The 16175-nt window shown below is 34.2% G+C and overlaps 1 protein-coding gene across 1 annotated transcript; it reads left to right on the forward strand.

Annotated features, from left to right (window-relative positions):
• The first annotated feature begins 1 nt into the window (after window position 1).
• Window positions 2–13976, forward strand: PIP4K (phosphatidylinositol 5-phosphate 4-kinase). The gene is made up of 12 exons (XM_013314339.1): window positions 2–143; window positions 427–578; window positions 878–975; window positions 1759–1869; window positions 2034–2213; window positions 6231–6369; window positions 9339–9469; window positions 10170–10338; window positions 10780–10970; window positions 11465–11577; window positions 11912–11982; window positions 12218–13976. Exons 1-12 carry the CDS (start codon window positions 89–91, stop codon window positions 12338–12340), a joined length of 1533 nt encoding a protein of 510 aa, XP_013169793.1. The 5' UTR covers window positions 2–88; the 3' UTR covers window positions 12341–13976.
• Window positions 13977–16175: the final 2199 nt, after the last annotated feature.

The following is a 16175-nucleotide window of genomic DNA, read 5'->3' on the forward strand; positions in this document are numbered from 1 at the left end:
GCTTATCATAATTTGACAGTTTCTTGCTATGGTTGCTAGTGTTCAGTAGTCACAACGTCCCAAATATTGTTTACTAAATTCACTAACAATGACAAATCAAATCAGTGAGTGCCTTCACATTAGGACGAAATTATACAATCATAGTAAGTTTCATGGTGGGATCTGAAAGACTTGTTTGAAAAGGACAAAAAATATTTTAACGGCGACGATTTATTGACAGTCTAAAAACAGTATATTTTAAGCTGGTAATACTATTCATATTAGAATTTTTGCTGTCAAAAAGCCGTTCGGAATATTGATGGGTCGCTCGTTTCTGTGTTAAATTATTAATTTACTGCTTTCATTGTGTATTATTTCTTTGTTTTGCCGTCTAAAGATGGTTTAAACAAGTTGTCGTGATATAAATATTATTGAGTGGTTTTGCAGTGACTACTATAAACAAATCCAAAATGTCCGTACCCACCACAGGATTGAGCAAGTTAAAGAAGAAACATATTCGTGTAAAACATCAAAAAGTGAAATTGTTTCGTGCGAATGAACCATTACTATCTGTTTTTATGTGGGGTGTTAATCATACGGTAATTATATTTTTATTTAAATATAACAAAATTTTCGTTGAGTGTAACTAATTGTTTCGTTGGTTAAAGACGCTCCTTACTTTAATGTGCGACGATATTAAAGCCGGCAATTATATCGCAGTGCTTTATGTTAAAATCAAATTGTGTAATTTTGATAGTACATTATCTTTAACATTTCTGGCACTTATTCAATTCCTGCCTACTTATCCTTGTTGTAGTATAAATAGTCTATCATTATTGTTAAATGACAGATGTTTTTATTGCCAAACTATAATAAAGTCATAGAATTTTTTTTTCAGATTAATGAGCTGAGCCATGTCTCAATTCCAGTTATGCTTCTGCCCGATGATTTCAGAGCTTATTCAAAGCTCAAAGTTGACAATCATTTATTTAATAAGTAAGTAATTTATATTATTTTTTAGTCACATAATTTTTACACACACACAGAAGTGGTTTTAACATCATCGAATGGATCGGTAATCTGTGTTGTAACCATAAACAAGGATGTCGAAAAATTAAATAGTCCAATGTTTCAAAAGATATTATTTTTAATATATATTCCAACCACATCAACACATAACATCAGGGGTTGCGGTCAAGCTCTGATTTATTCATAGTAAAAACCTAAACTTACATAAAATTAATCTAGTGTCAACAATCACTCACCAGAGACCTCTGATTTGTTTAAAACTAGTTGGAGACAACTTCAAACTCAGTACATGTCTGTTTAGCCATTTCAATTACTTGAAGATTAATAGATAGAATTATAATAAATTTAGTCCATCAACTTGCACCATGAATAAAATATGTGTTATCTGCATTTCTTTATATCTCAAGTGTTTACTGATAACAATGAAAGACTCATCTGAACGCTTTGGAGGCTGAATATTACAAATAATGAAGTTGATTATGACGTAATTGTTGTAACTTTATGTGTTTTGTATTAACGCAATTGAAAGAAGTTAAAAAAAAACATAATTAGTAGCCTTTGTGTTATTCCAGACATGTATGCCAAATTTCATCAAGATACATTCAGCCATTCTGAAGATATCTTCAAACAAACATCTATCCATCCATCCATATATACATTCACATTTATAATATTAGTAAGATTTAAATTATGGAATTATTAAATGGTATATTTATTTTGCTATGAAATGTAGTTAAAATATTTTTTCAGGGAAAACATGCCATCTCATTTTAAAGTGAAGGAATACTGCCCGTTAGTGTTCAGGAATCTACGGGAGAGATTTGGGATTGATGACCTAGATTATAAGGAGTCACTAACAAGGTAAATAATTATTACAGACAATCAAATAGTTATTAGTAAAACACACTGTTGCTAAAAAAGTACTTTCTTGTCTATAGCTATCTATATAATAAGTATGGTATTTATTTTTTATTTCCATTATTTCGGACTCGTATCCCTTTTCCTACCTCTCCCATGGACCCTAGGTTTAGAAAGCCAGATAACTACCTGTGCTCAAGGGCAATGAAGAGGTTTGCCAGTAAATTACGACGATCTGAGACAGCACCGTCCAGTGTTGCCAACATGAAAAATGAAACTCACCAAGAAGGATTATTCCATGATGCGAGTGCATTCGTCAAACGTGGCTTGACGATAAAACGCCTGAGGTCAGCGGAGTTTTTAGCAGCTGTACGAATTATTTTTACATTTTTTTTATAAATAACAGTATTTAGTGTGCTATCCGAACTGACACAGCAAAATGCATCATTCGCAAACCACAAAATCACTGGCCCCTTTTGCCCATGTAACATTAAAATACGATGGATTTACATCCATTGTTAATTTTTTTAAACCATGTGAGGGTTAATTTTTAATCGATATTAATACGAATCCATTGTCCCATCACTATTTCCGTGTTTCGATGCGTGGCCCCTCTCCTTCCCTTGGTTTTGTTTTAAATGTAACAATACTCACAACGCTACATCACCCGGCGAATCGCACTTGAAACACAGCTGACAAATTGCACAGTGTTTTGTATAATATACATGTAAGACAGACATAAGTTATAAACAGGTTTTAAAGGATATTTACGGTGTAGGTTTCATATTAAAATTTTCATTTTTAACAGTTATATAGAACATCAAAGATACTGAGTGAGACGCGGTTCACCTTACTCTACCATCTTAAGTCTGTATGACTTTAGTAGGCACACAGCAAAAGGTTAAAGAAATTATCCAGTAAATTATTTAGTTCCTTATAGGTAAAAAAACGTTGTGTTGCACACATTATTGGACACGCTGTATAATTAAATCAAGCTTTCTTCTAACAATTTAGGGTTGTGCTAGCATTATACAGGATGTGGAATTTAACGATGGCAAGGTTTTTGCGTATTAGTCACGTAGTAGGTAGTCACTATCCGCACAGATTGCGCTTATGCTCTCACGTTAGTTTGCGTTACTAAATACTATACAATAAAATTCGACTTTGAACTTGATATAACGACTGGTTTGTCCTCTGTGACCGATCATCGGGCTACTTCTGTTCGTGAGATTAATTCTAATTTATTTATTGGTTTGGTTTTGTTTTATTACCTGGCTGACTTGGGAGGGTTTTATTCGCGTGTTTACATTTGGATTCGTATGTGTCGATTCCTCAGAGACTTTTTGTTTAAACGACTCTTGTATTCTTGTATTAATCTTCCCATGATCGACCCAAGGTGTAAATAAAGACTGTAGTCTATCGGATTTTATGGTTGTTTCTTTTTGATATTATATTACCGATTTCAGATTTTCTTTTGATTATTATCATAGCTTGCGATACCGTATCTATCAATATATACAAGTTTGCGGAATCGATATAAATTCAGAATGTAATTATCGATTATATTATTCTATGTATATTACATTGATCTTGTTTTCTAATCGTTTTTCTTATCTTTATACTACGTTCTTTGTTACTAATGCTAACGATCGTTAAACGTATAATTATCTAAATACTATTGGCATTTTAGTATTTTATTTTGGTATATTTATTTTAAATTTTTTAAATACTCTAAGGAACGGGAACAGCTGGTCTCTTGGCTACACCATTGTAACGTTGAAATGACCTCGTAATACGTCTTTGTCTTTAAAACGATCGATATATGTCGTGAACAATACACTTACCCTATAGAGCTTTCCAAAACTCCTGCTTGAAACAATCGTTGTTTCTAATACAATCTAAAATATAAACAATTAAATAAGTTTTTACTATGTATGATTATAAATTTAAACTAAGATTGAATAAGTTAATGTCGACACCTTGAAGCTGAAGTAAGAATAGTCCGTGTACGTCTGCCTTTACTCTTAAGGTTCATAGTTAGCATTATGTATATAGGAAATACATGCCCGACTCCGGCTTAATAAGTATACGTTCTTCCCGACTATGTGCAACATATGTGCTTAATTTCATTAAGATCCTTTGAGCCGTTCCGGCGATACCTTCTAACGAACATCCATCTAAACCAGTGGTTCCCAAACTTATTTTGTCTACTTTGAGAATAAATATTTTTTTAGCGCCCCCATATTAGAGTTTAAGCAATCTTTTAATGCATATTAGTTGATGTTCACAAGTTGTTGTTGAGAGTCGAGAGCTCATGCAGTCGTTGTCTAAGAGAACTCCTAGCTAAATAAAATTACAAATCACCCTCCAGGCCTCTACACAACGCCCCCATTTTCTTTCTGGGTCTGGGGCGTTATCGCCCACTTTGGTAAAGACTAATCTAAACTTTCACATTTATATTAGCAAAATACACTTTTAAACGGCTGGGAATCGGATGATTATTCAACTAATTTTATGATAAATGTGACGAAAGTACGATAAATGTTTTACAATTTTTGGAGTACAGTTGAAGGTTATCATAGTAGATACTATGTGATAGATAATCAAAGGAAATTGTATACATATCTAATGGTATATTGGATATTGCAAATAAGATAACATATTTTATTACTTTTATGAAAACCGAAGGTTGACATCGCGGAAAGATACACTTCACTCGTTTTAATACAAAGTAGCTGTCGCCTACGACTCCGTTCGCGTGGATATATGAAGAAACTTAATTATTGTAGCCTATGTGTGCTTTCAGACTATTTTCTATAGATATCTTCAAACACCCATCCATCTATCATCACAGCAATCTAAGCATTTATAATATTAGTAAGTTAAATATAAAGCAGCTCTTCAAAGCATAAATTCGAAAAAAAAAAGATTAAATAGTATCCTATGTCCGTGTCCTGGCTCTAAGTTACCTCCTCACCAATTTTCAGCCATATCGCTAAAGCCGTTCTTGAGTTATAGTGTAACTAACACGACTTTCTTTTATATATATAGATAGATTATGATTCTTTCATTTATCGTGGGTTTTCATTGAAGAAACACACGTAAAATTTGTTGGTAATGAAAGCCAATGGTTTACATTTGAATGTATATGTGAATTGTGAATTTATACTAAGCTTTTATCTATTTGAGTTGAAGTTTTGTTACTACATTGTTGTTTATTACTGAAATATATTTAATAAAAATAATAGAGAGATAAATATTAAATTATTCAAACTTTCGTGAGACATTATACTAAACTGATATATAAAACGGCTAAACACTCACGTATATTCGTCCGGTGGCACCGACTAGTTTCGAGCCCATCGGGGGCCCTTCATCAGAGTGAGCGACGGGCCGCGTCCGTGAAATAATACCAGTACCACTCATCCTGATGAAGGGCCTCCGAAGGGCTCGAAACTAGTCGGTGTCGCCACCGGACGAATATACGTGAGTGTTTAGCCGTGTTTATATATCAGTTGAGAGATAAATGTATTAAAAATACATCAAAATATGATTGTTTTGTTTTTAATTTTTATTAAGATCTATGATAAAGTATAAAATGTTTTGCAGCCCTATTTAGGGTTCCGTACCTCATACGAAAAAACGGAACCCTTTTACGATCCCTTTGTTGTCCGTCCGTCTGCCTGTCAAGACCCTTTTTCTCAAAAACGCGTCAAGAAATCAAGCTGGAATTTATATCAAATACTCAGGTCTGCGGTCCCTTGATCCTGTGAAAAAATAAAACTTCTAAACCAACGTAATCAAAAGATACAACCGTTTATGTCGCAATTTTTTTATTAGTCAAATTTAGCAAAGCAATAAATTATCAAGTGTGATGCACATTGCACATAACTTTATCGATAATTTGCTTTATATGTGGAAGTCAATAGTTCAAAGAAATTAATATTCAAACTGCATTTTTCAGCAAAGGTTAGAGACATATAGATTTTTATTGAAACTCATCCTAATACTTCTAGTATCAAGGTTTTTGCGATTGGAGTAAACATATACAGGTCGAATAATTTAGTATTTACTCGCATTTTGAATTGACTAAGACAATTTTAGGTGTGTTGCGACGTAGCGGGTTAAGGGTACTACGCAGCGCGTCGATGTCCTTGAGCCGCCAAGATTTCTTTTAATGAGGTTACTTTCAATGAGGTTTACGCGTCTTCCATGCTCTGTGAAATGGTTTTTTCTACAATTTACTTATTGTCTTTTTAATAACAGTGTGATGGTGTCCTTATAAGATCGAATGTTTTTGATTTTTGTACAAGTGATTTATCTCGTGATTAGTTTAGTAAATAAGTACTGCCTTTTGTCGACAGATCTCAGCCTATTCCGGATGATTCGTCTGGCAAGTCGGGCGCCAAGTTCTACCAGAGCTACGATCGTCTCTTCATCTTGAAGACCCTCACTTCAGAGGAGGTGGAAAGGATGCACTCCTTCCTCAAACATTATCATCCGGTAAGTAGACACATAGGTGATGACTACTAAAGGTTTTTTTTAATTCCACGCGGAGAAAGACGCGTGTGAAAGCTAGCTTACTTCTTACTAATATTAAATGTGAATGTTTACATGGGTGGATGTATGGATGTTTGTTGGTATCTCCAGAACGGCTGAACGGTTTACAATGAAATTTGCCATACAATATATAATATAGTCTGGAAGACCATAGACTACTATTTTTTTTCGTTTTTTTTAATTCACTGCTTACGAAGACATGGGAGAAAGCTTCTTTAGTCATAAATATAGAATTTATTAGGGCTATAGTTTTAATTTATTCTGTGTCGATTACAAAATTATGAACTCATTATATGTTTAATATAATGACAGTAACATAGCAACTGTGAAGACATTAAGATGCTCTGTATTCTGTTTTAAACGATCCGACCTTCTGATCAAATTAAATTACTTGCTTCGTGTGCGTTGTGCTTCAGTGAGCACTCTGTGCGAGATATTTGCCCTATTATATAGTAACATTTTTAACCGACTGATACAAGGGTTATGTATTTTGCGCGGTCTGTTATTTGTGTATGTCTCATCGTCTCCTATAGCACAAAGTTTCGACTAATGAGGTGTCATAAGATTAGTTTCTTTTACCTGAATGTTGTCACTTGTTTTTTTTTTGTAATAAACTTATCTTACTTCTTACTAATAATACAAATGCGAATGTTTGGATCGATTTTTGTTAGAAGGTCTTTTCGCAACGCATTTTTTCATATATTCATTTATATATGCATATATATAATATTTATTAATAGCATTCGAAATCTAGATCTTTACGATCTTCGATGATATTTGGCACAGATTTAGAACATAGTCTAGAAGAACACATAGGCTACGTTTTAAGTTTTTTTTTATATCATCCTTGACGGAGTCGCGCGCTACAGTTGGCAGTATTATATTTAAGAGTATTTATGTTGGTATCATTGAATCCTTAAACGGCCGGACTGATTTCCGAGTGTATTTAAAAAAAAAATATTTTGCGTATTTTGTTCTCAATTAAAAAAAAAAAGATGTGTATATTGCGGTTCCCATCGATTGTAATTTGTATTCTAAAGGTATTTTGTTAGGCTCACTGTCATTAACATGTATAACGACGTATTCTGTATTGAAGTAGAATTTAAATCATTAAAATGTGTTAGATCATTTGGTGATGTTAATAGCTATATGTTATTTAGTTTCTTTATTACTTATTTTGTGCTATTTTACTATGTATATGTTATGCTATCCTTTGATATTATTTGCAGTTCAAAATTACTTAGTTTAATGTCTTCATGTATTTTCTTATTTTCCAAATTTTATCTCATAATATCACGCTTAGTTTTACATGATATGTACACACTGTTATTATGTTCATGGTTAGTGCACTCCTAGGCCCCGATACAGGCTCAGCCTAGTTCGCGGTCTGCAAGATATTTCAGTGTATTTTATTCTAACGTGTTTTTGTGAAATAAATTTATTCTTATTTATGGTTTAACTGTAGTAATTGTAGGCTACAGGTTAAGTTAACTTATGTGGTAGGTTTTAAGAAGAAATGTTTAATTATAAATCTTTGGTTTATATTTATAGTATACTGTCTTGAGTCATCTATCGTTTGTTTCCGTATAAAATATATCGTCATCTCTGTCGTTATCTTTGAAAAAACAAAGATAACAATATATTGTAAACTGGGATTAAGGTCTGAGGAACCCACGGTATGTGTTCCCTAAAGAGAAACTTAATGTACGTTTAGCAGGAGAAAGCTATGATATGAGCTATAGAGAAAATGGTAGAAGTAAAAAATAGAGTATTTAATAGAATTATAGTAATGTTATAAAGAGTTGGAATTTGAGTTTTTATATGTAACTAATTAACTCAAAAACTACTGGTACAATTTCAAACATTCTTTAGCCATTAGATAAATACATGTAGCGGGCTCTACCATTTTAACAGTGGTAGAGCCCGCTTTAACATCTTCACATGAATTGGCCAGGTTCGCCCGGTGAAATACCACGACCACACAGAAGACAGGCATGATGTGGAAGCAATTCCTCGTTTCGTCTGATGAGTGTGCGTCCCGGAGGCCTAATTTAGTCCTCTTTCCTTTCCTACCCTTTTTCTCTAATAAGGAAAGGATGGGAAGTGGCTGTGGACATTCCAGATGAGAGGATGCATGGAAAGGGAAAATGTTTTCTTTCTGTGCATCCTCTCCTCCGTCAATTAAAGGTAGGCAACGCATATGCAATTGCGTATGTCTATGGGCAACGGTAACTTCGCTATTTCAGCGATTTTAGGTGGCCGCTCGCTGGTTTGCCACCTTCTGATATAAAAAAAAAATATCACTCAGTAATGTAGGCTACATTTATTACTAGATTTTTTTTAATTCCACGCGTATGTACTCGCGGTTAAGTTAATATTTTACTAAAGCGATTAATTGAAGTATAAATGCGTATTTTTGTTTCTAAGTATTAGCTCATACCGTAGTTATCTAATCTCGTCGTACGGTTTCTCTGTATCTTACAATTTGTATGGAATTGTACAGATATCATGATAATTGGTGACAGCAAAATATTATTAAAAAAAACCTAGTCTACTAGATTTCTGTATATTTGTATTCAACTATTTAACAACTGAAATAGTTCCCTAGTGGAAAATATAAATATTTGCCTATAGATTTATAAGCCTACTAGCTGTTGCCCGCGTCTTTTGCGCGGAATTAAAAAAAACTTCATTAATAGCCTATGTGTTCTTCCAGGCTCTATGTTCTACTATGCCAAATTTCAGCAAGATCTTTGCAATCGTTCTGGATCTATCCATACAATTAAACATTCACTTTTATAATATTACTAAGATAGTTGGCCTGGCCTCTGAATGCTAAACGAACAAACAGACAAAATATTTTATCTTTTTAATATTAATATAGAAGAACTTATATATTATTTGTCGTTCAGTACATAGTGGAGCGGCATGGTAAGACGCTGTTGCCGCAGTACCTCGGCATGTACCGGCTGACGGTGGACGGTATTGAGCACTACCTCGTAGCTACAAGGAATGTGTTCTCCAACCACCTGAATATACACAGGTAGGTAGTACTACCAATTATCTAATCGCAAAGTAGGTACTAATAGTTTGGAAGTCAGAAATGCCTACAAACATATGTACAGTCATCTACAAAAATACGTATGAGTACTTATGCTTTCGACCATTCCGTGATAAATACGTACTTATAATATTTAATTACTCCGTTGATTGGTCTTGGCCAAAGTCGCCTGTCCTGACGAATACGTGCATGCTTATATTTGTAACCGAAGGCGACTACAAGATTCTAAATTTTGTAATGTTTATGCAGCTGACTGTACATGTTCCTACTTTCCAATGATTATGCGTTTTTTGACAACAAAGAACACGATATTTCTCTGATTGGTAGCTGCTTAATGCTACGGAACTTCGAAAGTGGCAGTTTTTGCCGTTTTTAAAATAATTTTAGCGACTGAAAAAAATCAAAAGGTAGCTTGCAGTCAATGACTTGAACCCTTGAGCTAGTTGGATCTTTATTGAACTATAGGTAACAAAAACATTTCTTGTATATCTTATATAAAAAATTGTCGTGTGACAATTTTCGTTCCCATACAACTCCGAAACGGCTTGACCGATTCTCATGAAATTTTGTGAGCATATTGAGTAGGTCTGAGAATCGGCCAACATCTATTTTTAATCCCGCGCGGACGGGGTCGCGGGCGATAGCTAGTACATATAATAGATTTGTATTTCCTTGTTTCTAGAAAGTACGATCTGAAGGGATCGACGGTGGACCGAGAGGCTTCAGAGAAGGAGTTAGAGAAGGAGTTGCCCACGTTAAAGGACAACGACTTTATTAAGCAAGGCGTCAGGATTGACATCGGTGATGCAGCCAAAGACAAGCTGCTGGAGACCCTCACCGCTGATGTTGAGGTGTGTATGGATAACGTACAACTGATGGCTTGGTGGTTGGATCGCGAAGACAATTTGGGCTTGAGTGAAACTAAATTTTAAAAACTAATATAAAAACGGCTAAAACACTTACGTATTGTCAGGTGTTGGCACAGACTAGTTTCGAGCCCATCGGGGGACCTTCATCAGGGTGAATGGGGCGGACGCGGCCCTCAGCTCACTGCTCGCATCTGATATACGTGATTTTGCCGTTTATATTTTAGTTTTTGATAATCGCTCTTCTTTCAATGTCAAAGTGCTATGTCATGTTGTCGCTGTCTCGTCATGTCTTGTGTGTCATTTTTTGTGCCTATAGTTTTAGATATATGACAGCGACTTTCACCGAGCTAGATAACTTTATCTCAGATGTAGATAGTTTTATTATTAGCGCCCTCTGGTGATGAAATGAATTGTTTGTCGTAGTTCCTAACAAAACTCCACCTAATGGATTACTCGTTGCTGCTGGGCGTGCACGAGTGCGGGCGCGGCGAGGCGGAGGCGGAGGCGGCGCGACAACGCGAGGCAGAGGCCGACAGCGAGCCCGACACCGACAGCGACAGTGATACCGACAACCGACACATCTCTGACATGCACACCGACATCTCTGACATGCACACCGACATCTCTGACATGCACACCGACATCTCTGATATGCACACCGACAAGCCTTTACCTTTCTGAGACCAAAATCTCCGTTTAAAATATATTGTTATCTCTGTTTGGTAAAATAAAATGATCTTATTCCGAATTTTTGTTGTCAGAAACCCACGGTAAGACTAAACAATGGGTTTATAGACATTTTAATTGTAATTGTATAAATTTTACATGTTTTAAAATAAATAAACACAGTAATCAAATTTGATTTAATAGTTACTGAGAAAGGCCCTTAAAATTGCTGGACCAAGCCAAGGCCCACAAAGGGCTGTAGAGCTAGAAAAAAAAGAGAGGCCCTTGATGTAGATTCCTGTCGACAATACTTAAATTCAGGGCCTTAACTACCGTGACAATGAACATGAACAACTATAAGTGAACCTTAATATACGTGACAGGGTCCCTGAGGGCCCCCTGGCAGTGTGTGTGTGTGTGTGTGAACGGAGCGCGCTGTCAGCAGGTGGGGCTACAACACGCCGCCGGACAGTCCGCGGGGCTTCGCGCGCCACGCGCTGCGCTACGAGGGCATCATACCCGACCTGGATATATACGCTATACCGAGCCAGGATGGTAACATACGCATTTTTTTATATTATATGCTGGCAAACGAGCAAGCAGCCATCTGCATTCGACCTTAGATATCCGCAATTGCATGCTTCGTTTGCGTCCCTTCCTCTATCAAACCTATAATTTACATACTTTTATTATTAACTATAATTGTTACACCCTTAATGATGCTTATTCAATTTTAAATATGAATTTAACTTTAGTACGTTGCATTTGTCGTTATTATAGAAAAAATAAAAGTTAAAATTATGTTTTAACTTAAAGTCTTAATGAAGTATGTAAAATATTTTTAATATATTTACGCTGTTTGTTAATCTTTTATTATGTCTTATTTCAGGTGCACCTAAAAAAGAAATATACTTTGTCGCCCTAATCGATGTGCTCACACATTACGGAGTTAAAAAGCAGGTAAATATAGATTTAAATAAAGCGACCATCAATTTTAATCTTTTCCTTTCCACCCTATTATTATAAAAAGGATGGGAAGGGGAAATTCGACGAAATAATAGACGCATAGAAAAGTGAAATAATCTCTTTTCTGTTTGTCCCTTATCCATCGATTAAAGGTGCCCATAGACATCAGTTCGCTTCGCTATTACGGCGAAAAACAACCAATTCTTATTATATTTTTTTTCTTTTTTAGGCGGCGAAGGCAGCGAAAACTGTGAAATACGGCAGTAATGTTGACGGCATATCGACCTGTGACCCAGAGCAATATGGCAAACGTTTTATTGAGTTTGTTGCTAAAGCTATTGAAGGCAATTAAATTTATCACGAGGCTTCTTTTAGTGAGGTATGCATATTATTGTATTCAAATTGCTGCTGAAATATTATATACTTAGACGGCTGCCATTATTCGGACTCCTATGTACACTATCGTAAAACTGCGATTTACCTGTTTCTTTAAATAACTTTATAAATATTAATTTCTATATAAATTTGAAGTTAACTTTGCAATAGTTTTTCAAACAAACGATAGTTTACGTGGAAGTGGATAGTATATAATTTAACCAAGAATATCAAAATCCTGGTCTGAAGGCGCTTTGATCGGCTTCTTTATCACTGTCTATTATGCGCAAAGGAATTAGTTCCATTTTTATCCGCAATATGGCGAGGGTTTTATATTTCTGGTCGGATTATACGTAATTTTATGCAAAAAAGTGTGTGATTAAAGTTACAATATTGAGGCTTTCATTTGTAACAAGGAATGAGGAGTATTATGTTTTTTTTTTACTTTTTTTTTATATGTCCGTGGAAAAACATGTTGTATTGTTGTTTGAATTCCATGTATAATAAATATGCTGTTACATTTTCAAATTGAAAATACACATGTCAGTATAACCGAAAGTATTAAATTATAGTTCAAGAGCCAGCGGAGAAAAACCTTATCTTAATTCCAACCATCTTCAGTTCTTAAACATATCTTAAAAAATACAAACATGACTGTATTTATACTAAATATTAGTATTATATTTATTTTACTTTGATTCCTAAAAGGGTCGGCGAAAAATGGAATTAACAGGGTTGTAGGACCGATTGAGGGCAGTTTTGATTTATATACATTTTCACTAAAAGAAGCATTGCATTTGTTATGTTAAAGACAATTTCCACGCTTTTATCTGACTAAAAGAATGAGGTTTTGTCACCCAAAATCGTTTCACGGTTACTAACAGAGGCCCTTAGTAACTATTACTAAAGACCTTCTTTAGTAACTTTGTGCCACTAAAGGCCTTATTATAGTAACTATGTACAACTTAAGGTCTCTTTTAGTAACCGTTAATCTATTTGTGGGGCAGTAAGTCTATGAATTTAAACCTTTAGTATAGGTTTTTCTTAAACGGCAGGAACGTAAAAGACTTTATTGTCAATCTACCTCTTTCTGTTGGTCTAGATTTATCTACAGTGGTTTAGAAGATACGAAATGTATTAGTATCATTGTATTCAATCATGTATCACGTTCCAAATTGATGTTTATAATGAACGTTAGTGTTTTCGTTGATATTATGGTAGCATCTTACCGTGACTCTTACAATTTGCCTAGGTAAATTACAATCTGGCGACGGCAAATACTACAACAGCTCGCCGGCCCAATATACCAGAGGTTGATCTGGTATATTAGTTTTCAAGTATCTTGGCGGCTTAACACATACACTTAATACATTGTTATGGGGCGTAGAGGGGTGTCGAGGAGAGCACCAAGACATTTGAAAAGAACTATACAAATTCTCGGTACAATACAGTCGAGGACATTTATTTCCTACCCATTTCGGTGGAATGTCATTTCAATGCAATACAATTAGTTGGAAAATTTCTCTTATTGTGACATTTTTCTGTAAGATATGCGATGCTAGGTGGAAAGAGAATTATACCTTAGACAATCGCAGCGTAGGACGGTGGATTTTTTTGAGGATTTTATGTTATTAAAACTTAAGAAGTCACTGCCATTTCACAGATGTAAAAGTAAATATAATTATCGATTTTCAATCATTTTATTTGGACTAAAAATCGTAGTTTGAACTGTGCATTTGCAAATAGTTGATTAGTTACTGTTGACATTTAAAGGTGTGGCAAGGGGATGAAAAGAGAACAAAAAATCCTCAATTTTCCCCTTCCCATCTGGTAAGAGGAGTGAAAATATTCATAGTATATATATTTTTTTAATTAGATTGGTAAAAAAATTTGAATTCACCGTATCCTGCGCTGTATTTGCTCTTCTCGAACTGATATCAAATAAAGAGCATTCTGCAATAATATTCATAACTTGTTATAGCTTTTATATCGTTCTGCTATCAGCTAGTTTACTATTGACTGTATAATGTACTACCCGGTCTCAATAACATGCGACTTGCGCGAGCTACGCAGTCGTCGTAACTCCGCCACCTGAGTTCACCGAAATAGCGAAGAGACTGCTACGCATAGTTGCTCGCATTTGTAAATGCATTACCTACCTTTACACTTACCTCGACACGCAGAAAAAGGAAATTTACTCTTCATGTGCGTCCCTTCCTCTGCCAAATCTACTTTCCCTTCCCATTATTTCCTTATAGGAAAAGGATGGGAAAACAGGAGTAAAATTAGGTCTCCAGCACACTCGTCGCCATTTGAGGCGTGTCTTGTTCGTGGTTGTGGTATTGCACGGGGCGAACCGACCTCTTCAAACTAATATTGGTATGAAAATATGCTTTAATACAATAGAGTTAATAATCTTGTCATGTCGCACTTGTGACGTAATCGGATCCAAATGCCATGTTATTATGGCCGGGTAGTATGTACTTGATAGTGATAATTGTTAAAATTAAAATTTTCAAATGTTATAAATTGGCTACGTGTTTACTTCGTTGAATGGAGTTCGATTGTAAAGTTTGTTAGACGATTCATGGCTGTTTTAATTCTAAATATAAACTAATTATAAAATTGTGTATTTCATTATATTAAATACATTTTTGTACTCTTCGATATTCAGAGTTTTTTGCTTGTAATTTCTACAGCACTATGCCAATAAAAGCTTAGTTTCTGTGTAGTGTAGTTTGAAGTTGTCGGTGTAAGATTTTGTTATTTATTAATACTAATTAAGAATTTCTGTAGAGTCTCGGTTAATAAATTAGTTTCTTAATGTATGTCTCATAATGAATCTACACTTAGGAACCAATTTATTGATTTAACGTCTCTGGGTTCGACAGTCGGAATGTTAGCAGGATTTTAGTAATTTCAAATAACGGTTGCGGTAACGCATTTGGTATTATTTTTACTGTTTTTTTTATAATTTAAATCGACTGTTTTTTTTTATTTGATCATTTTTATGTTTACTTTTAAACTTTCATATCTTAGTTAAAGATTTGGTGAACAGTTGCTATTGTACAATGTGTATTATTTTTATAATTAAGATTATGTTTAATTTTTTTTAAAGTTGGCAACACAAAAAACAACGATATCTTTTCTCTTAATTGGTGTTATCCAATTTTAGGAAGTGTGTTTAATCTTTTTGTAGTGGAATTTGTCTTTGGAATTTTGACAATTCCACAAAATAATATTGTATACATAGATTTATAACCTATAGATACTTAACAAGGAGCACAAAATTAAGACTAAAATAAGGCCCTCAGGGCCCTTTTGTTAAAGTAAATTTCCTGTGTTGGTTTACAATACAAAATTCTATTTGGAAAATTGGCTTTTGATTAGACGTCAAATTTGTATTTAATATATATAGGTTATATATCTGTGATTATATAATTAATATTATGTTTTTTTTTTATTTATTGGACTTGTTCAAATTATAAATGGCTTATGTGATAGATACTATTAAGAAAACTTCAACGATTATCGACAATCGTTCTTTTTTTCCAAATATTTCATATAATTAATAAGATTTATCAATTTAAATTATCCAAAAAAAAAATATGTCTTTTGGTAAATATATAAGCTTAAAATTATAACCGATTATTTCTAGCAATGAATAAACATTTTTTTAAATCGATTTTTGTAATATTGTGCACAGAAGCACCAGTTTGATGTCTAAATTTAAATTCTTTGACATTTCTAAACAATGTTAGTCAATGTGTTGCCATTGTTTAGGTCGGTAGTTGTATTTTTAAATTAGTAGT

The sequence above is a fragment of the Papilio xuthus genome, unplaced genomic scaffold (assembly GCF_000836235.2).
Source record: "Papilio xuthus unplaced genomic scaffold, Pxut_1.1 DF827461.1, whole genome shotgun sequence".
In the NCBI taxonomy this organism is placed as follows: domain Eukaryota; kingdom Metazoa; phylum Arthropoda; class Insecta; order Lepidoptera; family Papilionidae; genus Papilio; species Papilio xuthus.